Source organism: Gouania willdenowi, chromosome 20 (genome assembly GCF_900634775.1).
Source record: "Gouania willdenowi chromosome 20, fGouWil2.1, whole genome shotgun sequence".
Lineage (NCBI taxonomy): Eukaryota > Metazoa > Chordata > Actinopteri > Blenniiformes > Gobiesocidae > Gouania > Gouania willdenowi.
In genome coordinates, this window is record NC_041063.1 from 14,341,452 (window position 1) to 14,365,582 (window position 24,131).

A 24,131-nucleotide genomic window follows, 5' to 3' on the forward strand; every position below is an offset into this window, starting at 1 on the left:
AAGTGTCATTCGTTACCCGAACCCCTTGTTACCTTAACCCTACCTAACACCACTAGATCCCTCCACCTAACTCAAAAAATGCCAACATAGATGCAAATCTATCATAATTTAGCAAAAGGTGTCATAATTTAGTGAACAACACTTAAAGACAGGCTTCATGACACCTTATTCATGCTAGTGACAGATAATGACAGCTTAATGTCAGCTTTATGTATAAAACTTCAAATAAAGTGTTAGCAATTAGATTCAGTTATGTCGAGTTTTTTCTTTATTTACCGAGTTTCATCCGGATCAGATCTGGATTGTGCATTTGAATGTCATTTAAAAAAAAAATGGGAGTGCCCATAGATTTGGACCTACTGTATGGTTATTAATGGGGACAGAATTACAGATTTTCGCAAAATAGAAGCGATATTTTCAAATGTCGACAAAGTGCAATTGCGCTTTGAACGTGTTTCCATTGCATGTTGTTTTGGGTAGGAGCCTCGTAACTCCCGTGAAATCTCATCCAGCGAGACGGACGCTCAGAAACTCCTTATAACAATCTGCATTCCTTTGTCGTTTCACGTCTAATGTGGCAGTAATCATTTATAGGTCTAATGCTAAGAAATGTCCCGGTCTCCTCTTCTGTTTACACGTACCACGCCATGTTTTCTCAGAAAGAAGTGGTCATGTGACCAGGTACCCCACGTCATGTGACATGTATTTGCGGTAAAAGTGTTTCCATAGCTCTTTCTATGTCTGAAATTCCTCCTCATGAAAGCGTAAAAACGTTTTCACGATATTTGAGTGTTTTTTTTTTTCGAAATTCAGCCGTTTCCATCACTAGCTTTTATTGCGTTATTTAGATTTTGCGCATTTTCAAAGGTAATGAAAACCCAGCTTCTGACAAAGACATTTGACGCTAGTAGGAGGTTTGCTTTCTCTGAGTGCTCTTGTTCTCTCAGTAAGTTTAAAATCATTCATTTGTGCATCTTTTCAGCTGCTTGGCTACTGATCTAAGCCACAAGGCACAATAGACCTGAAACAGGAGGAAAATGAATCACAGGTAGGAAAAGTCAGCCTAAGTCGCAAGAGCGACGATGCAGTTTTTTGGTTGTTTTTTTACTGAAATGAAAAAATGAAGAGATAAACCTACAGCAGCTCCATTTTCCACATGTTATCTTTGACACACAGAAAAGCAGACCAGGAAGGTTTAATATAGTTTTTTGCAGAATAATCCACACAAAACCAAGAAAACACAACAACAACAACAACAACAACTGCGTATTTTGCTGATTGTGCCTCCAACAGCTGTAGAAATGGGTAAACTAAACATGTTGTCACATAAACCACTAAATAAAGGCTAATCAAATTAAACTATAATAATTTCTGTAAGACAACCGACAGTTTAAGAAATGATCAATCCAGGCTAATATACAGTACAACCATTGTTATTAACACTTGGAGTAGTAGGTATGGTTTCAACACCCAATAAATACTGTATATAAATTATATTTGATATGTATAATATGATAATTGTTGCACATTAACCCATTGCTTTAAAATTAAATACAAAATAAAAATTTCCTTTCCCTGAAAACAACTTTATTTTACAGCTCAGCTGATTTGATCTGCACAACAGATGTTGAGCTATGAACAAAGGACATCTGGATTGAGAGTGAGCATTTTTAAGAAGCCATAGAGTTATGTAAATGTGTGTTTCTGTTATGTTGCGAGGTGAACAAGGATCACTGATGCATCACTGAAAGCCTGTGTGTAGGTGATCTTTTAAAACTTAACCTTGAAATATGAATTTCACACAAAGCCCTTAGTGCTGAACTGACTTTGTGAGTCTGTACAGTGGCAGAGAGTCAAATCTGAAATCTTTGGTCCTCCTTCCAGGGACGTGCTCACTTTTTCTCTCTAACACAGATGTATATTGATCTCCTTCTCCCTTTAAATAAAAAGCCAGAACTTTGACACACTATGGTACAAAATGTGCTTTTACTTTGACTCAAAATAAGTGACTAACTGCAGAAGGACTCGTGTCAAAACCATCAAATCATAAAAGGGAGTGAAGGCGCTCCAAACTACAGTGGTTCTCAAACTTTTTTGGCTGAAGTTCCCCCTTTCTCTTCTATCTGAATCCTGGGAGCCCCTTTGTCCAACTGCAACATTTTGCTTAGAAAACAATTTAAAAACAACTATAGAGCATAATGATGGAATGAACGAGTGATAACACACATTTTGAAAGAAACAGTATTTAGTGCAGTGGTTCCCATCCCTTTTTTTGGATCGTGACCCCATTTTGATATCAAGAATTTCTGGCGACACCAAAGACACTTTTTTTTTTTCTAGAATTTGTTTTTAATCATGTTTGAGCTCAGATGTTTTTCTTTTCTGTACTACGTTATAGTTTCACAAAGTGAACGTATAGAAATACAAGAAATACAGTTGTTTGAAGAGTAACTAAACCTCCTGCCACTAGGAGGGAAATTCTAAAATACCTTAATTATGGGCGGGGCTCCTGGAGCAGTTAAGACACGCCCAGTCTATATTATAAAATCTCCAATGAATATGCTATGCTTTGCTATGCTATGCTAACTATTACTCAATATACCTCTCTATTCACTCTTCTCTCAATCCAACCTACTCACCACAGATTGTAGAGCCCACAGGTGCTAGGTTTTATAAAAGGGGCGGGGCTAACAGTGCATCTTTGTGACACATGGTCCCAAAACATCACAGGATTTTGTTCTCAGCCAATAGTAAAAAAAAAAACAATTCTAATAGCCTGGTTTTAACCCATAGACTTACAACAAAATACGCCAAATTTAAATACTTTGACTAAAATGTGGAGAGTTGGACTAGAATCAATCAACAGCACTTTTTTTGGGGGTTTAGTTACTTATTAAGATTGTTTCATTTAAAAAAAAAAAAAAAAAAAAGAATAATAATTACAAAAGTTCAAAAATGTATCTTCATTTTTCAGAAATTTCAGTCTACCCCACATAGGTGCCCGAAGATTTATTTCTATCTTTATTATATACATACGTATATATTTGTATCAATTCCGGTCATCTCATCTCAAGACTGACACTTTATTTGTTATTTTCCACTCTCACTCTTTAAATACAAGTGCACGCCTCTAGGAAGAAAAAAATAGTACAAATGTACAAATATAATACAGGTGTAGTATAGTGAGCCATCTACCAACTACACAGACAGGAATGATTTCCTGTACCCCCTGTAGTGCCATTATGTAGCCGTACATCCACAATCAGAAAAGATAAGCCATGATCACTAAAACAATCAAGTCCTTGAACAAAGAACGCAGGTGTCAAATCATCGCTGTCAATCCCACAGTAATAATCCACTTCACGTACAGCACTGAGTACGACTTGGGTGTGAGGAGGACGGGCCTATCATTACCTTCTTGTCACCGTGATTGTAGCCTGGTACCAGGTCGGATGTGCTGCCAGTCATGAGCAAGCACAAGCCTGTCACTGCAAATGTGCCAGAGGACACAAACGGCTGCAGGGTGAGGTGCACGGACCCCAGAGACGCCTGAACCAACACAAGGTGATTTATCTGTCTGCATTGCCTGTGCGTTACAGAAACATGACCTGAGGGGCTTCAAAAAATGCAGGGACAACACCAAGGAACACAAAGTGAACTTTAAACACTCTTTTCACAACTGAACAATAGCAACGAGGGAGTCCTTACACACTAAAACAGTATATATTTACAGAATAAAACCATTATTATAAATAGTAGCCATGGAAAACAGATAATGTACAGTTCTTTATGATGAAATGCACTTTAAACATGTTTCTTTTGGTATTCTTTTCAGCGTCAAACTGCAATGTTTGCAACTCCCAGAGTAACACGGAGGAAAAGAAAGGTGTTTGAGCCTAAAAGCAGCACTAAAATATACATCTATAAACACCACTTCAAAAAATATGCCAGGGTCCTCCGTCCTTGTTTGTTTCTGCTGCAGTAAAGGTGTTAATGTAGGCGCCCAAAGCTTTTGGAGGGATTATAGTGTACAAAATATGTATACAGTAATTAAATGAAGGCTGTCTGAGGCAAACAGAGGCAAAGAGCTCTAAATAAGTAAATCTCTAGGGTGGGGGAATTTTAAGAATCGATGTTAGAAAATTACATCACATTGACATTAATGAAAAACACAGGATGAGGTGTATGTTTCACCCACAGTGGTGTATATATACATACTGTATATATAGGAATATCCTTGATAACAAGTCGAGAAATGCATTTCATCCCTTAAATTCAGCTTTTTCAAAAAAACCATATATAATACAAGAGGTTTAGTCAAGTTATTTTCTTTTTAAACCACCTTATGGATTCTTTTTTAAGGTGTACAGTTCTCTCAAGTACTTTAAATGAGTTTTTTTTTTTTTTCTTTATATAAATAAATAAATACATTTGTTTGCAGGCAATACACTTAACACATTTTGTATTATATACATTTCTATTGAGGGTAACCTTATATTTATTGATCAAATTTAACTGATTCTAATGATTCATGGGGGAATATGTGATAATATAGAATATAAGATGTTGCTTTAAGCCTCTCGGGAAGGTAATTCTGATTGATTTGTGCAAAAGAGGCTTTATTTAAACTATATAAACACTAATTTGGCTTGATATTACAGATGTAAATCAGATAGAGGCCATGATCTAGAATACTTAGATCTAAACGCATTGCTTTATAAACACGGCCCCGAACTGTTATTCTACTTACAATTAAATGCAAAATAACAGATTTCACCAGTTCACCAATAACTTCATTGTCTATTTTAGGTTGCATTAACTGCAATCCATTTGGTACTGTATGTTGCTTTGTAAAACATGCTATGCTATGAGCTAACAGTGATCTGTTCATATCTCTTAAATCATCACTTATTTCCCGACTTTGAAGCTTTAATCTGTGTTGATCTCTGTCACTCAGGCAGACAGTTTTACTGCTACGGAAAGGTCAGGGGTCAAGTTGAGGGTCATGTGTTGTAATTGTAAGTAGGACTTGTTTTCTTCCATCATGTCACTGTGTTGTGATTCTTTCAACGTGTAGTGAGGTCAACAGCTGAGCTCCTTTGCTGTAACACCAGTGTATTATGACTAAGATAAGACTTCTCACTTACAGACCAATCTGTCACCTTTAGGATACTTAAAAAGGCACAGAGGGCTTAAACCAATTTCAAACCATTTTTCTCTGTAAAAACAAAACACGGGCTCTGGGAAGTGGAAAAGCTGACTCAGCTCATGGCAGGGGTGAGAGTATCAAGTAGCGGATCTTCCCAAGACTTCAATTTCAAACAAACCCCTTTTGTGCAGATTCCTCCATCTGTTTATTCACTTATTGCTAAACTGTTGGTCCAGTTTCAGTGTAAATCCAACACTGTCATTGATGTCCTAGTTTGATTCAGTGCAACATCTGCTGCACCAGTCACTGTGTGGATGTCACATCTTTAAAATGATAAATTCAATATTTTTCAGCTCTTTAGAACGTTAAAAGTTATTGTGTTTTCAACCAAGATTTACCCAAATACTTATTTCAACAAGTTATTCCCATATTTGACTGTTCAGCAGCAAAGTTCTTGTTTCTGATGTTCTAACCCCTTAAGGTCCACACAGATTTTGGAAAAAACGCCTGTTCAAGACATTCCTAAATTGGAATAATAACTGTGTTTGAACCCTTTAGTGTACATAGATGGGGTGGCTCTCTTTTGAACATCCTTAAGTTTCTCTAGAAGTATTTTGAACACTGTAGGTATCAGTATAACTGAGTTATTGTAGTATGAATATGATAATACAAAGATTTCCATCCTCGCCTGCTTTATTTTATCATCAACAGGTCAAATTGAGTTACGTGTGTTGGCTTGAAAACTTCGCAAGTTATATTTAAATTTCTTATAGCATCTTTAGCATCTTCTATAGCAGATCTCCCATTATCTCTTCTTCTTCTTCTTCTTCTTCTTCTTCTTCTTCTTCTTCTTCTTCTTCTTCTTCTTCTTCTTCTTCTTCTTCTTCTTCAGCACAAAAGCCGTGTCTTTGCATTAAACATCCTTTAATTTAAGTTGACACTCGGCTTGGCTCGCACCAGAATTGCGATATTTCTAAATTCAACAGCGTTAGTGAACAGCTGTCAGTGATGACTTTGGAAAATACATAATAGCACAAACATAAGAGCAAATGGCAGCAGAGACATGATGGATCATTGAGAGCATGAGTACAGATAAGAGGCCTTGGCTGGCTCTGCTGGGCCAATCGAGGTGAACTAGTGACAAAAAGAGGACATTGAATATCTCATTTATATTCATTTAATCTTGCCTCACATTCACTTTTTGGCCCTTGTAGATAGAGAGTATTTTCAGGGGCGTGTGGAGAGAACACCTTTCATTATTAACTGAGAATCATGTCAAAAACAGTTTCTTTTACTTCATTAAAGGTTTTTAGATGGCGGCGTGTTTCAGCAGCAGACATGTTCAGGTTGCAGCGCCTCAATACTGGAGAAATAAATGTTTATTATTGCTGTTGGCCATCAATGATAAACGTCTGCACGATGGCTTTGGATTTAAAAATAAAAGCACATAAGAAGGATTAGTGTCTGTAATGATTATTATGGGTTGTCTAAATGTTACATATTTATAATTAAATGGTCCAACAAGCAGGTTTTAGACAGTCCTCCATGCAGAAATACATAAAAAAGAAAGAAATGCAGCTATAAACACATTATTTAAAAATTTGGGAAAGTGAAATTCATTTAAGTCGTGTGGGTTCATTTTTAAAAGTGTAATATTCTAAAGTTACATGTTTTTATTTTTTAAATAGTGCAATATTAGTGCTTCAAATCAAGCTTTATTGTCATTTTGCTGAACTTACACAATAGTATAGACAAGATGACTTAGCATTTATTAGTAGTGTATTAGTATTTATCTTACAAGATCATAAAATGTCATGTTTATTTGTTTTATTGTTAAAGTAAATAAAACTCTATTTAAAATTTTAGTCCCACGTTTAGGCATATTTTGTGTTTTTTTAGTGTTCAAAAAATAATTTTCATTAGGGGTGTACCGATCCGATATCAATATCTGATATCGGTTCGATACTAGCCTGAAAACAAATATCGGATTCAAATTTCCAGATTTTCCGATTTTTTAGTATTTATTTTATAAAATTTTAGGATACTGTAGATATTATGTTGAAGGTTAAAAGTATGTAACTAATTGGTTAATAATAAATGGGTCAGTTTTTCTCATACCTACTGTTGCTGACTGACGTTGAGCCTTTTCTAACATTCCACACAACAAAATAAGTAAATATTATCTTTTTATTAAAGAAGAGAGAGAGAGAAAGATAGAAAAAATTATTTAAAAAAAAGTATGTATGATTTATACTGATATCGGATCAATATCGGTATCGGCTGATACGCAAGGCTGCAATATCGGTATCATATCGGAAATGAAAAAGTTGTATCGGGACATCCGTAATTTGCAGTGCAATTTTTTTCTTTATCTGTTTTAATTTGAAATTATCACATCTAGGTCATATTTGGTATGATTATTGCTTTTTTTTTTTCTCATTTTCTAAAAGTGTCACATTGGATTACCCTTTAATGGAAACCTCATCTACCCAGTCTGTTCTTTTGTCAGTGTTTTGTTTGCTTTTTGCCTCCAATTCCTTTTTTCTTCAGCTTTTTAAACTATTTTGTGTGGCGAGACGAGGGAAAACTTTACCATTACACACTGTGAATGCATCTGCTTCCATCTCACCTCTTTGCGAGAGAGGCCATTAATTGCACTTTTGCAACACTATAGGAATAACATGACGATGATTAAAATGCTCACAGTAATTACTTTACCAGCTAATTAGGGAGTAGCTGTTACACAAGAGACAAAAGCCTTTAAATAAGAGTCGTCTCCTGTTTTATGATGCTGTTAGAGCTCCAATCTCATCATAACAAAGACTTTCTTACTGTCCTTCTGTAGGACATTTTAGCTGCATAGAATTCACTTACTTTACACTTTATTGCTTGCCTTGCTCCTGGAAATGGTGAGAGTGCGTAGATGTAGCAGTTTAAGAGATTTAAAGGGGTGACATATGTGAGTATTCATTCTCAGTGAGTCACACTTGGGAAACAGGAAACAAACATTCTAATTTGTTGTTGGGAGTTAAGAAACTGGGTACTACGGTAAATTCACTCACAAGTCATTTGCAGGTGAACACAACAAATACCGTACAGAGGATTTACACCAGAACCAAAAGACGTGACGGTGATCCAAAAAGTGCTGAATCGCCCCTGATGTCAGGATGCTGCTGCAAAAAAACCTAAAAGTAATTATTGGTGCAGAAACAGGACAGTAGAGCCTTAAATCTGCTGTCTTCTACTGCAGGGATGGGCAACTCTATTACAGCGGGAGCCACAAAAATGTGATTGTATCTGATCCGAGGGTGACATTATCAACATTCATGTCAGCATTGTGTTCTTGTTGTAATTATGTGTATTTTTCTTTCATTTTCTTCATTTTTGTTGCTGTTTTCTGTATTTTTCCCGTAATTTTGTGCAATTTTGTTGACAGTTTTTGTGTATTTGGTCCTATCCTGTAATGTGTTGTAGTTTTTTTTGTGTGTTTTTGTAGTTATTTTGTTTGCTTAAGTAGTCATTGTGTCTGTCTTTGTTGTCATTGTGTGTATTTTTGTGCGTTTTCTGTACTTTTTGCATTTTGCTGTCGATTTGTGTGTTCTAGGATTCTTTCCAACTCTTTGAAATACAATTTTTGGGGATTACAGTAATTTTGAGGGCCACACAAAATTAGACCGTCTGTTCTACTGTCTCCCACTCATCGGACACACACACACACGCACACACACACACACACACACACACACACACACACACACACACACACACACACACACACACACACACACACACACACACACACACACACACACACACACACACACACACACCGTCAGCCGCACCTTACATTCATCACCACTAGGACTCAAAGCCAGCATTGTTCCTTCCTGACCCTGTGAAACTGAGCTAATGACACACTAAGGAGGAGGAAGAAACCTGAACTCCTGGCTGATCCCTGTACCCTTGTTTTTTCCACTGACTTTGTGGTCATTTTCTTTAATACAAACATGCAGCACCAATAATTATTTAAGCCATATTATTCCCATTTTTGATCGATGAGTGTCAGTCTTGGGAACTGACGTTCACAATATTTGGAATCTTGGAAATATTAAAGGTGTTTGATACTATATTTATAATGGAGAAATAAAACTCTATTATCCAGCTCTATGATGCCAGTCAGTAAATGGATTTAAAGTCATTAGTAAGCAATAAAGTTTCTTACATATAGTGTTCATGCTGTACATTAATAAAATGTAAGATTTAAAACTGGTTTCTGGTAAAGTTGCTGTAGTATGAGGTTTAGATGCTCAGTAGTTGTATTTTCCTGGAGAGATAAAGTAGCTCCACTACAATGCAGCTAATGATTCCCTTTGTGACCCTCTTCCAAAACAACCACAATAATCTAAAAAAAAATAATTCATGAACCATTTAACCAAATAAATATGGTAATAATAATCAGATTTAGTTTTTTTAAAGTCATATTTAAGTTTAAATTTAGCCTATTCTGGTACACATTTGTTTATTGCATTGTTTTTCTATTCTTACTAAATTCTAAACGGTGAAAAATGTAATCAAAATGTTGTAATCAAAAGAAAACAGCCCCTGTTTTAGTGATTCATCCATCCATCCATCCATCATTTCCGGGTCGCGGGGGCAGCATCCTCAGTAGGGAGGCCCAGACTTCCCTCTCCCCGGCCACTTCCTCCAGCTCTTCCGGGGGGGACCCCGAGATGTTCCCAGGCCAGCCGAGAGACATAGTCTCTCCAGCGTGTCCTGGGTCTTCCCCGGGTCCTCCTTCCGGAGGGACTTGCCCTGAACGCCTCACTAGGGAGGCGTTCAGGGGGCATCCTAATTAGGTGCCCGAGCCACCTCATCTGGCTCTTCTCGATGCGGAGGAGCAGCGACTCTACTTTGAGCCCCTCCCGAATGACTGAGCTTCTCACCCTATCTCTAAGGGAGAGCCCAGCCACCCTACGTATGCATCAGTGCAGCTTTTATTTATTTAAGAATTAAATCACTTGGTGCAAGATGGAAATGTGCAACATGTGGCAAACTCCTGTTGTAAATAAAATCATGTGGCCTCCTTTTCACAGCTTATGTTGGGCCCAGTTCAAATTTATCAGCAAGACAGCTGGAAGATCCGCCAATCAGCTTCTTTTTATCCAAATCTCTGCGCTCTAAACAAAAATCCCTCTGAAGTCCAGAAGAAAGCTCCAGTGGTTTCCTCCTTTCTCTGGTATGTTATGAAAGGTCCAGAGATGAAGCCCTGAAGCCAGAAGAGTTCCTAGCAGATGTGTTTTTAGGGGAAAGACTGGGTCAAGTCATTGGGAAATATGCAAGTGGGATACTTACCAAAACCTACCATTTTGCCTCAGCTCTGCAATGACAGATGATGTCCCGTTTTAATCTGAAGAATTGACAATGTCCATAAATTAGGGTTTTTCTCTGGCAGTTAACGTCCAGTATAAGCTTTCAGCACCATTCCTCAGATTTTACAAGGAACAAAAATGTGTTTTCCAGAAAAGTCCAATGACAGCAGATAACCTGCTTACCCTAGTGAGGACTGCATTGCATGGACACATGACGAATGCAAGTGAGAAAGTACACAATGACTACTTCTTTCTGTTTCCCACAAGTGGCTGTATACCAGACGTGCTCAATCTACCGTAAACTTTTTTTATAATTTTTTTTTTTTTTTTTTTTTTTAAGCTTGAAGCTTCCAGTCATGCTGTTTGTTTGCTTTGTGAGGAGCATCAGGATGAGTATTGTGGTTGACAGAGTGCAGCACTATCAGGTTTGGAAGTTCTGTGGTCGAGCAGGAAGAGAAATGAGCCAATGACTGAATGTTGTTAAATCTGCCAATGATGGCTTCTGCTTCTAGCATTACGTTAGCATGCTATAAACATGATGAAGAGCGTGACAAACAGATCAGTCTGGCCTTGGACTAGAGGCCAGGTTAAATGTGATTGCACTGGTGTTTATACTTTGCTCGTTTTTTTTCCTGAAAATGGCAATATACAATATAAATCTTGATCATTTTAATTCAAATGGTTTCTTCGTCAAGTCTGTTTTGAACAAACACTGAGCTCAGAATCTAAAGAACTTTGGCTTACATTAGCAGCGACACCATGTAGAAGCCTTTATTAAGTCAGTGATGCTTAACATGTGGCTTTTGTCTTAATTTTAATTATTATTCCTGCAGAAAACCTTAAAAGGGGGAACTTTTTAACCTCTATCTTTTGGCTATTTTGCAACTTCCTTTGTCCCATTTTTGCCCCTTTTCCAAAAGTTCTGACACTTTATCTATCTTTAGTCAATAAATACCCCTTTTTCCTTATTTTTTGTCCATTTTTGCAAGTTCTTTTTGACAATTTAATACAATTTTTATCCTTTTGGCCACTTTTCATCCTACTGAGCTAACTTTTGCCGAATAAATAACACTTGTTTCCTTTTGCCTTTTTTTGTTCCACATTTTTTCCCTTTTTCACTATTGTTTGCCACATTTTGCCCATTTTTTTTTTACCATTGTTTGCCACATTTTGATCATTTAAGCTACCCTTTGCTATTACATATTACCCGGTTCCTCTGTATTTGCCCAATTTTTTTGGCCACTTGTGACTGCTTTTGGCCCATTTCAGTAACATTTCACTCTTTTCTTGCCACAATTTTGCCATTTTTGGCCACCTGTGAACATGTCTGCCTCCACTCGCATGCAAAAACTAGCTGAGCGGACCGGCCCACTTTGGGTCAACGGTCCACCCCTGGCTGTATCTCATTCCGTGTTAACCAATGCAACAGTTGGTTCTGGATTGTGCACTTCTGTCTTGTCTGTCCACATGTTACATCTAGTAATCCAAGCTGTACCAGAGACTAACACACTTCTCTAAACGGTCTCCGTCTGCACTTTTTTTTTTAAAGGATTTTGAATGACAGGCAGTGGTGAAGCGACCACTAAAGACCTGCTTTAACAGAGCAATCAATGTGGATTTCTTTCTAATTGTGGTAAACCTGCCAAGTGTGAACATACTCAGAATGTGAGACTTTTGGTCTCACTGATTAAGTTCTGAGGTTTAAAACTGAACCTTAATAACTATGTGCTGGTCCAACTGTCATCTAAGTTCCCACTTTCACGCCGCGAGACAGAAAGTAAAAAATCCGGGGAAAAAACCAACAGAAAATCTACTCGGTGTGAAACATAACTACTACTACGACAAGAGACAAAGGTACTGGTCAGACATCTTTAGGGATTACTGAAATACTTCCGTCCTCTGTCCAAATCTCGGTTCCTTGAGTGCAAGACATACAACACTGGCACCTGCTTAGGTCTGGGATGAACACACATGCAATAATCCCTTTAAAGACCCAGATTTAGCGCAAATACCAAGGATGAACTCAAGCCATCGTTGCCCTTTGAGCACATTTTAGTCAACAATGACTTGTGTCTTTGGCCCCACAGCTACTGAACAATCAGCTAGATGTGATGAGCTTCATTACCTGAATTCAATATTATTGTCCTCAAATACCGAGCACTCAGTGGAGTGAATCAGACTATGTATAATTTATGTGGATATTTAAGTGTGACAGCAAGTCACGTAAAAAAGATCCTGAATAAATGTGTAATCAGCCAAAAACAATGGAACACTGGGCAGTAATTAAATGTTCCAGCCTAAATCAACTACAAAGGCAAAGCTAGAGGAGTAGAAAGATTCATGTGAATGGTATTAACTTTGGTTTGTTTGACCTCAAACAAAAACTTCGCTTTTCAAAATTAAGAAGCTAAAGCTGATGATCTGGTCTGAGATAAATAATTAATGTGTCTCACACTGTAAGGAATTCGTGCTTAAATATCTCAATACATTGAGAACTTGTGTTTAATGAATCATAAAAATACAGTCATTGAAAGTTTCTGAAGAGCCTTTGTCCTGAAGAACTAAAAATACACACATTTACACAAAAATGCATTGCACACTACTGCTTCTTTAATAGATTCTTACTTTGAATAAATCTGCATTTGGTTCATACACGTACACTAAAATAAACAAGTAGAGACAGATGAATACTTCTTTAACCTATTCCCAGACATTTTCCTGGTAAAGGAAATATGTTTTTGTATTCACATAAGAATCTTATCATTTGCACAAAAAAAAAAAAAAAAAAAAAAATCAGTTAATCCCCAAACATTTAAATGGACTTAAACCATTGCATGAAAAAATATTTCTACTGATGGCAACACTCAACCCTTATATAACATTGGCAGCTCATTCAAGCAAACAAACTCAACAGGTTATGAGGATTTTCATGACATAATGACTCAGCCATTTGTGTGATTAATGGGTTCTCAAATATTTGAAAAAAAAAACCGCCCACAGATAAAATAAAAATATTGCCTATTTTTTATTATTATTATTATTATTATTATTATTATTATTATTATTATTATTATTATGTGTCCAGAAAGCAGAAGTGGGATACAAAGACCCACACACGTCAACAAAGCAGTCCAATGCTACTAGGTAATAATGGTATTAGGGCCAGGACACTGCGTTGGCGTAATCAATGACATAGGCGCCAAAAATACGTTGACGCAAATATTGGTCGTCTGACCAAAACAAAGATGGCGGCGCCGGAGAATAATTAACGTCAGTGGCTCCTCCGAATTTCAAAAGTGCAAGGCAGTGAAGGCACGCACTTGTCGAAGGTAGCTGTTCCCCGTAACCCTCGTCCTTTATCCCCGGTGTGACCGGACGGCAGCGCCTCAACGGCACAAGGAGGGAACACCTGCCGTGACATCAGAGGCAGCAGCGCACGCACACACACACTTACACACTTTTTATTGAATGCTACCTCTGACTCTGAATGCATTATTTTGTACTTTTATATTCGTATTGAACTTTATTTTGGATTTTTGAGTTGAAGAGCAATAAACATATATTGCAATGTTAAGGAATTCATGTTTTTTTCTTTTCTTTTTTCATTTTAGATATGTAAATCACTAATTACTTTTAGTCTATTAATGGGGAGATAATTGATAATCAAATCGAGCCGAATCAAATCGAACTGGAAAAATGACTCGTTAGATTAATCGATGCATCGAAAAAATAATTGCTAGATTAATCGATGCATCGAAAAAATAATTGTTAGATTAATCGTTTAAAAAATAATTCTTTATCCCAGCTCTAAATGGTATCCATATATTGATGTCTTGGCCAAGATGGAGGAACAATTTAGAGGTAATGTGCAGTAAAAGTGAAAATAAATTATGACTATTTTCATATAAAGGAAATTATAATTTACAACAAAAACCACAATGGACTCAAGGACACTTGTCAGACTGTTTCACTTTCCTCATGAAACAAGTGCTTAGCTGTGTATCAAGTGTTGTGAATTCTTAGATTTTTTGACCCACAGAAACTCAATGAAAATTCACCCGGGTCGTTTAAGGAAACCTGGTGCACCTGAGGTGGATGCTTCCAGCTGAAAGCTGTTTGTAATCAGCAGGGCTGGGAGGTTATATAGGGAGCCTGTTACTGTTTAGTTAGAGCTGAGAGTGTGTGAGGGTCAACGCCATCATTTGGCTCACTATTTGTGTTTGAGGTAAAAACAAAGTGAGAGAAATTTGGTTCAGGGTTTTTTGAAACTCCATCAAGTAAATTGTATGTCATTCACCTCTTATTTGAAAGGGACTCCACCTATCCTCCATTTTTAGTTTTAATATCCTATTAATAGAGAAATAATCCCTGCCACCTTTTAAAAACCCATAACCTATTTGGTTTTGCTCATGAAGATTCCGTTTTCCCCATTAACGACCAGTGTAATAATTTTTTTTCTTTGGGAGGGATGTTTTGCTTTACATAAAAACTCGATCTGACTGTTTTTTTTTTTTGTTTTTTTGTAGAGCCATTATCAATTTATTAGTAGTCAAAGAAACTGATAATCAATGAATGGAACCAATAGTCATTTGCTGTTCAGATTTTAATTTTGGTGTCAAAATTTAAAATAACACACCTGGGATTGGACTGAATACAGTTTACTATTTGTTTTTGTGCACTGATCTATGATTTTTTTTTTTTTTTTTTAAATGATTGATTAATTTTTAAAACCCTAAACTCTCGTAGAAGAGTTTAAAAAAAGGTTTGAAGCAATTTTGACTTTTTTGCCGTGGTGCTATATTTTTACAGGTGAATCATTTAGGCTACGTGCAAAGCCATGTCGCACTCACACACTGAATATAGGCATTTTAAAAGATATTTTATTGGCCATTGATAGAAAAAAAACAGCTGATTATTATAAAAATGCTGATATCATCTTCAATGCAGATTTTTGGTTGATCCTTAACATAGACACAGACGTGTGTGTGAAACTGCTCGGTCATGCTTAATCTTGCAAGATCTGATAGGATTTTAACTAAAAATAAACAAAACAATTATTTATTTCACTTAATTTATCCGAAATATGCATTTTGGGACATTTATCAGGATGTATCAAATTAGGGAAAGCCGATAGAACTAGGGATGTCCTGATACAACTTTTTCATTTCCGATATGATACCAATATTGGTATCAATATCGGCCGATACCGATATTAATCCGATATCAGTTTTTTTTTTTTTTTCTTTAATAAAAAAGAAATAATAATGATTTATTTTGTAGTGTGGAATGAGAACAATAATCAGCAACAGTAGGTATGGAGCCCTTTATTATTAACCAATTGGTTACATCAATTTCAACCTTCAACATAATATCTAAAGTATCCAACAATTAAATTAAATAAATTTAAGAAAAGAATCAGAAAATTTGGAAATTTGAATTCAATATTTGATATTGGTTTTCAGGCTAATATTGGATAGGGACACCCCGCGATAAAACACCATTTGGTACATCCTGAAACGTTATTTTGTAAAATTTCTAATGAAAACCTGAGGCACTACATCCATAACCCCAATGTTAATCTCTCATCTCTAAGAGTCAAACAGGTGGATCTGTGTGTAAATCACTGAGTTGACTGAATATTTCTCATTAAAATGATTTTCTGACTTCACCTTGGACCCAATGTCTGATTTCAAACCTCACACAGAAGATCTCATAAGATTACTACAGCCACAAACACATGACGACTCAGGCAAAGCTGCAACAATTGAAAGTGAATGGGCTTGTGAAGCACATGAAAGACGAGAAAGGAAAAGCCTTAAGAGGAGCTTAACTACGTCGGGGTTCATTAACCACTGGCCTCTTGGCTCTTTGTCTCTGAGCTTATTGAACTCTGTGTGGTGCTACAGCTTCTAAAGTCACTGCGCTGAGCTTCACTCTGGTTATAAAGTGGGTGGAGAACGGAGCGGTGAGGGTCAGGCGTGACTAATGAAGGAACCTGGTGGAGCTGTTGGATGCTGGTGATGGAGGGGGGGGGGGACAACCGTGCATCCCTGCAGCTGCAGTGTATGCTATAGCCTGCTGTTGCCTCACACAGCGAAGCACAATGAACCAAGCCACCACAGCCGCCGCCATCACTACCGCTGATGCCCCTCCCTGTCTGTCACCCGCCTTCAGAATCTTACCACCCCACCCAACCCCCGACTTCCATTCATGACAGCCCCATTCAGCAGGTCATTCAGAGGGTCAATAAAGAAGTGGGCTCCTCCTGGTCATTCTGAAATGTGCAATGTCACAAAGAGGAGGGAGAAACAACAGGGGGAGATTCCAAGAAGGCTTAGGATCTCTTTGCTGAGAGATCCACCTGAATATTTGGCAACTCTGCACAGCTCCAAACTATCTATTTATTCCATCTTGAATAGATTTAATTGAAATTTCCAAAAATTGATTAGACACTGAACAAAAATATAAAAGCAACACTTTTGTTTTTGCTCCTATTTTTCATGAGCTGAACTCAAAGATCTAAAACATTTTCTATACACACAAGACCTATTTCTCTCAAATATTATTCACAAATGTGTCTAAATGTGTGTTAGTGAGCACTTCTCCTTTGTAGAGATAATCCATCCCACCTCACAGGTGTGGCATATCAAGATGCCGATTAGACAGCATGATTATTGCACAGGTGTGCCTTAGGCTGGCCACAATAAAAGGCCACTCCAAGAATGTTCAGTTCAATCACACAGCACAATGCCGCAGATGTCGCAAGTTTTAAGGGAGTGTGCAATAGATGGCTTTCCACTCCCATGATCCCCTGCACGTGTCGCCATCTTGTGTGGCACTGAAACCTTTACTGGTAACCCAAGTCACCAATTTTAGCCACGTGTCATGCCGCATACTTGCGTTGTATGGGGTTGTTCAAACAGAGCAAAGCCAGGCAAAAAAAAGACTGTTTTATTGCATTCCTAAAATAATTAGTCAAGGAGAACAAACAGAACGTCTGTCTACGGAACGGAAAAACACATGGCGAGCAGGAAAGGTTTTTGACGTAACCCAGAAAAGCAACATTATAAAGTCTGTAGCGATCAATTCATCACATGCAAGTGTATATATTATAGATGAATCGCTTGTCGGCCCGCCGAGATGTTATGTTGTCTTATGAATATAAAACTTGTATGTTCACGTTATCATTCAGGCTGCACGTCATTGGAAAGCTACGATTCTTGCGATTGAAGCCATATAAACCATCTAACAACCACAGCAGAAGTTATCAATGCTTCTGTCAGATCAATCAAAAAGTACGGTAATATGGGCGGTAATGCTCCTTGCCTTGGTTGCCAACCGCCGTAAAACTATGCAGAAGACGAAGAAGTACAGTAATACGTCATCTTACCTTTGAAGCCTCATATTGACCAGGTAAACAATATTCCAGCAAAAACGATCCTGTTAGCTTGTCAAAGGTCCACACACACCCATCGCTAAACGCCTCCAAAGACTTCATACAACTTACACTGTTCACCAAATAGTTTACAAAATGTGGATACAAAACAGCCGGGAACGTATCTACGTCGGACACCCATTCTCCTTTCCCGATCTTGTACGGATCTTTGTCGATTTCACTCAACTTATGTAAATACCTCGCTTTGCAATCGGAAACCCATCTATTGGCATGCTGACAGCAGGAATGTTCACCAGAGCTGTTGCCCGTGAATTGAATCTACCATAAGTCGTCTCCAAAGGCGTTTCAGAGAATTTGGCAGTACATCCAACCGGCCTCACAACCTCAGACCACGTGTAACCACACCAGCCCAGGACCTCCACATCGAGCATGTTCACCTCCATGATTGTCTGAGACCAGCCACTCGGACAGCTGCTGCAACAATCGGTTTGCATAACCCAAGAATTTCTGCCCAAACTGTCAGAATCCGTCTCAGAGAAGCTCATCTGCATACTTGTCGACCTCATCGGGGTCTCGACCTGACTGCTGTTCGTCGTCGTAACCGACTTGAGTGGGCAAATACTCACATTCAGTGGCGTCTGACACGTTGGAGAGGTGTTCTCTACATGGATGAATCCCTGATTTCACTGTTCAGGGCAGATGGCAGACAGCGTGTGAGGCGTCGTGTGGATGAGCGGTTTGCTGATGTCAACGTTGTGGATCGAATGAGCTATGGTGGCGGTGGAGTTATCGTATGGGCAGGTGTATGTTATGGACAACAAACACTGGTGCATTTTATTGATACCGTGACGATATGAGGCCCATTGTTGTGCCGTTCATCTGCAACCATCACCTCATGTTGCAGCATGATGACGCATGGCCCCATGTTGCAAGGATCTGTACCCAATTCCTGGAATCTGAAAACATCCCAGTTATTGAATGGCCAGCATACTCACTGGACACCTTTGTTCAGTCAGTGTAGGGGCTGAAATCATTCTTTTTTCCTTTTTACTCTAGCCCCAGTTGTCTCGCACTATAGTCTTGTGTTGGCAATGTTGGGAGAGCAATCAGTGCAAATATGGATGCAGACGAAGCTCAATCAATCAATAAAACTTTATATATCCCCAAAGGGCAATTCAAGAGCATAATAGCAGCATGAAAGACAAAACAAACACAAAAAAGGGACAGAACAAAGCATTAAACAACAAGCCTACTTAATTGCTGTGTGAGGGAGTTTAGCAGCAAAAAAAAAATGTGTTCCTTGCTTTTTCTAAAGTGCTTTGTGCAATTGGGCATTAATGTAATCAAGGGCTGGGCAATGACAGTTCTGCTGGGTAAGATGACCCAACTTAAGTCAGAAGTTTGAAACCATCTTATTGATATCCAATAAAAAAATTGAAAAATCAATCAATACTGAATCGAAATCATGAGTAATTGATTCAAAACCGTTTTAATCGGAATAGATTCTGGAAACTGGCCATAATAGCCAGCTCTACTGAAGAAGCTTACAAGAACAGATTAAAGACAGACTTCACCTTCAAAACATGTCATTTATATTTCCATCAAGTAGAATTTTAAAATATTATGAGTAGAAGTAAATTTCCAGGGCTTGGAAAACAGTTAAATAAAATAAGAGGAATGTAAAAGCAGACTAAAAAAAGAGAAAGCCCATTAATCCTTATGTTTTTAAAAGCCAATATGTATCTGATTGACACTTGGCGGAGGTTTGCGATTCAGTGTCGAATATCCTCTTTGCCAGATATTGGTAGTTATCTGATCAGTGATCCTGTTCATTCACACTATAAAGGCTTGGCAGACATTTTTATCCCCCATTTATAAGTATAAATATATGGGCACCCCCATTTTTTTTTCTAAAAAAATTGGATCCATATTAAACTTGGTGGGATAATTAGGGAACCAACCCAACAGAACTGAGTGGAATTCATAAAGACTAGTCAATTAGATATGAATATTTAAATTGAGAAATAAGGATTTTCATGCTTATTCAAGCTGATCCAGAATTGGTATATTATTGATCACAATCTCCTCCAAAATGTAAGAAATCTTCCACAATGTAAGGTCTATCTTTGGTTAATAAGTTGTCCAAATATGTTATTGATGCTATTCTGCTAACAGGAAAACAAAGCAATGAAGAACAGAAAGGATTGCATTTATTTTCCATTTGTTTATCAAATAAGTTTGAGGAGCTCCCCTGTTATTTACAGTATGTACATTACCCAGACAGACAAATTGTATAGTTCTACATCTGATATAGTTTGAACTTTGAGTGTCATTTCTTAATCACTGAAGAACGATGATGGAAAATAATACGATTATATAATAGTGATCGATTGATGTCAACCCATCTTAATGTTCAGGAGATGCTTCAAAACTCAACCATACAAAAACAAAACTTATCCTCATAATTACAATGAACATTTTATTGGTTTTTTCCTAAATACTTTTCAAAACCGTATTAGTAATTGTTTTCTGGCTGTAAATCAGAAATGGCCCTGAGTCCTAAACTCAAGCCCCCTGAGGGTCCGTCTGCACACTTCTCAGCGTGTGTTTGCATGAGTGTGGAGGAGGCTGGTGGCACCGTGATGAATGAGAAGCAGTGCAATGGAACTGCAACTTACAATAGCTGCTGGGAAACTCAACCCTGAGCATTCACAACAAAATGAAATTCCACATACAACCACAGTCTTAGCACGTTAACAGCCCTCGGTGCAGACTCTTAAATCAGACCACAACACAACACCAGACCACTCTCTCTATTCTCCCATTGCACTGATACACTCTATAACCTAGTCCTATTTCTGTCTCTTTTTACACACATAGAAAAGCACCGTAGTGCAGTTTAGCCCAGAGTCAGACCCAGTTTAGTACGGCTGCCACTGTTTAGCACTAAATGTCACCAAACCACCAACTAGGAGCTTTTAAAGAGATGCAAAAAGCTCACAGGATGCTGGGTAATTCCACCCAGATGTGCTCCACTGCTCATCTAGCTAATAAATGCAAGCAGGCCTGTGGGCGCCAGGGCTGGGCGATATGGACCAAAACTCATAACTTGATACTACTTCTCAATATGTTGATATACAATATTAATCTTTATATGTTTAACTTGGAAAATATCACACAGGCACATTAATTAATAGCTGCACAGTATGTGTCACTTTTGGGTTTTTCTCCTCTAGGGGACAGCACGTGTGAGTGAGTTCTGTAGTGTGGCTTGTTTAGGGAAGGGGTTCACAACTGGTCTCACCCTGGGACCAGCATTTTTCCACAGCCATGAAATCACAACCCACATTTTTCAAAAATTGCTGTTGAAAACAAACATTCTCTTTTTTAAAAACATAAATCTATATATTTTCCTGTGCAACATGCACTTCACAGCACGACCGTCAAAAGAAAAGTTTCTTTCAAAATAAAATACAAGTGCAACATGAGAGACTTTAAGTATTTATTTATTTTTGGACCAGCTGTTCGCGACCCACTCAGTATAGGTCCGCGACCCACTTTTGGGTCCCGACCCACCAGTTGAGAATCACTAGTTTAGGGGAAGGTCTGTGTTAGGACGCACTCACAAATCCATCTAAATGTGCTTTTTCATGCTGTTCTGAGAAGTAGTGAAAGCAGAGACTCCTAAAATGAGTATTTTAATACAAAAGTAGCTAAGAAATATCTATCTCAGAAATGTGGAAAATTGTAGAGGACACCGTTTGACTGTACTATAGGAATATTATTACATACTTGTATGAGGTGATCTGTACTGTGTGATTGTATACATCAAGACAGGCGATATGTTTTCTGTATCGCAAAAATAGAACACGATATAACTTGAATCACGATATATTGCCCAGCCCTAGGGTGCTACCAGTCGTGTCTCTCGGGCTACTGGTGCTTGCAGGATGCTTTAGCTTTTAAAAGCACTTCTAATCTTGAGACGATCTGTACTTGAATAACAGAGGCTGCTCCAAAAAGTCTAAAAATACTGTCTTCAATATGACGAAATGCATGCTGGGATGGAGTCAACCATGTGGTAATAGCCATTTCTACACCCAGATGATCACCTGCCATCTCTAAAACAAACTTTTGGAGCCTGAGAGGGAATCGAGCTGCTGTTTTTTTCCACCATGGATAGACATTAATGTCAAATCACGCAGAGGGAATCACGGACTTGGCGACGGATTGAAATTATGAGCACAGCTGTGTGAAAGGGCAACTAAAGTGTTTCTGTGCAAACAGTTGCAGGAGACCGATAGCATCTCCTTCTTCTCGCAAAACAGAGCCGTACATTCCTGAGCCTCTGTGGTCTGCACACACACACACACACACACACACACACACAAGTTTCATTTACACTCTCTGTCAGCAGGCAAACAATTCTCCAACCAATATCTGATATGTGAGGAAAAATCAGTGCCAGCAATGAAAGCCCTGGGAAACAAGAGCTTGTCTTTGTGAACCAAAACTCGCTCCTGTTCATGGTGTGGGAGGAATGGACACACTTGTTTATGTGGAGAGGTGTCCCAATCCAACTTTTTCCCCTTCTGATATAATACTGATATTATATCTTTAGTAAATGGTCGATACCAATATCAATCCGATCCTATGTAACATATTTTTATACTTCATTTTGTAGTGTGGAACGTTAGAAAAGGCTTTATAACTCAGAACAATAGTCAGCAACTGTAGGTAGGTAGGTATCAGTTAAAACTGGCCTATCTACTACATCTATGACCTTAAACATGAGAATATTCTACAACTGGATAACAGAAATACAATAGAAATTAGAAAACCCTGAAAAGTCCAATAATTAAAAAAAAAAATAATAAATTCTGTAAGTGCAAAATAGTAGTTTAACATTTGAAATGTACTGTATTAGCAGAAAGCCTCTTGAGATATAACTTCTCGTTTTCGAGGGGAACATAAACATAAGAGTTCCGTGCAATTGATTAGAATAAATACAAACAAATCATCCTGAAAAACAATAATAAAAAAAAATACAATACACTTTTTAAGTGTGAAAATAACCATTCAAGTTCACGTCAGTTTTTTTTTTATTATTATTTATTTATTTTTTTACTGTCAATAACATTGTTAGTCCTGTCAGATGTTGAATAGAAGTGCTGGAGTAGAAAATAAATAGATGTAGAGTATATCAGAGATTTTATTTATTTATTTTTATTTTTTATTTTATTTTTTTTTTTTGGGGGGGGGGGGGGGAGGATTTTGATTATCCAATCCAATTTTTTTTTTTTTTTTTTTTTTGCCGATATCGATATCGGATTAGGACAACCCTACTAACACTGTCAAAGGATGCAGTTTCCACATGCTTTCCTGTGCACACTACTGATCATCAGACTGATATGGAGTTTAAATGTGACAAGTTATGGATTATGAATTTATCTGGACCACTTCCATCCTGTGCTGGTGCTGCTGGTTTCTGCAGAAACACTCATTGCATCTCCTCTCATTAACTTCTGCACTAACTTCCATCACTGAACCGCCGCTTTCTTACCATTCGCCGTAGTCTCTCCGTGCACGATCCCAACGCACATCCAAACTAAAACAACTCCAATGAGAAGGTGGACTTTCTTCACAGCCGCCATAGCCAAATTCCAGCTGCTTCCTCCTCAATAATCCTGGTGCGTCTCCAGAAGCACTGATCTCTCTCTCTCTGCGTTAGTCCTGCAGCTTTTAAAAGGGAAACCTGCCTGTGCTCACCCACTGTGTGTGTGTGTGTGTGTGTGTGTGTGTGTCGTCACAGTGTGCGCTCCTCCTGGGTTGCGGACACGCTCCCAGCCTCCAAAATGAGATGAAATGAGAGTTAAAACACAGAGATCACTGCGTCAGGGCGCATGCCAGAGATGATCCGTGCGCTCTGCACCTCAGACCATCACAGCCCAGAAGAGTGCTCGATGCTCTGTGTGCACGAAGGCACGACCAAGGGCTTCTTGGATCCTATTCAAACTGAATGTTGTGGGGTGTGGAAAGCCTCTCGGTGCACACACACAAAAAAAGACTTTTTTTTTTTTTTTTTTTTGCAGAAAGTATTTGGCTCTAAGTGACAAATTTGATCCAACACACAACCAACCCTTAATAAATCATTTTTTTATTGGTTAAAAATACAATACACACCATTTAATATCTTCACTAAAAGATATGTGCTTTG

At 38.0% G+C, this 24,131-nt stretch overlaps 1 protein-coding gene across 1 annotated transcript in view; it reads right to left on the reverse strand.

Annotated features, from left to right (window-relative positions):
- Positions 1–23,929, reverse strand: part of LOC114454429 (plexin domain-containing protein 2-like) — an 87,041-nt gene extending 63,112 nt beyond the window's left edge. The window contains exon 1 of the mRNA XM_028434886.1: positions 23,478–23,929. Within this exon, the coding sequence (XP_028290687.1) occupies positions 23,478–23,568 (91 nt within the window). The 5' untranslated portion in view covers positions 23,569–23,929. The remainder of the gene's footprint in view (positions 1–23,477) is intronic.
- Between the last annotated feature and the right edge of the window lie 202 nt (positions 23,930–24,131).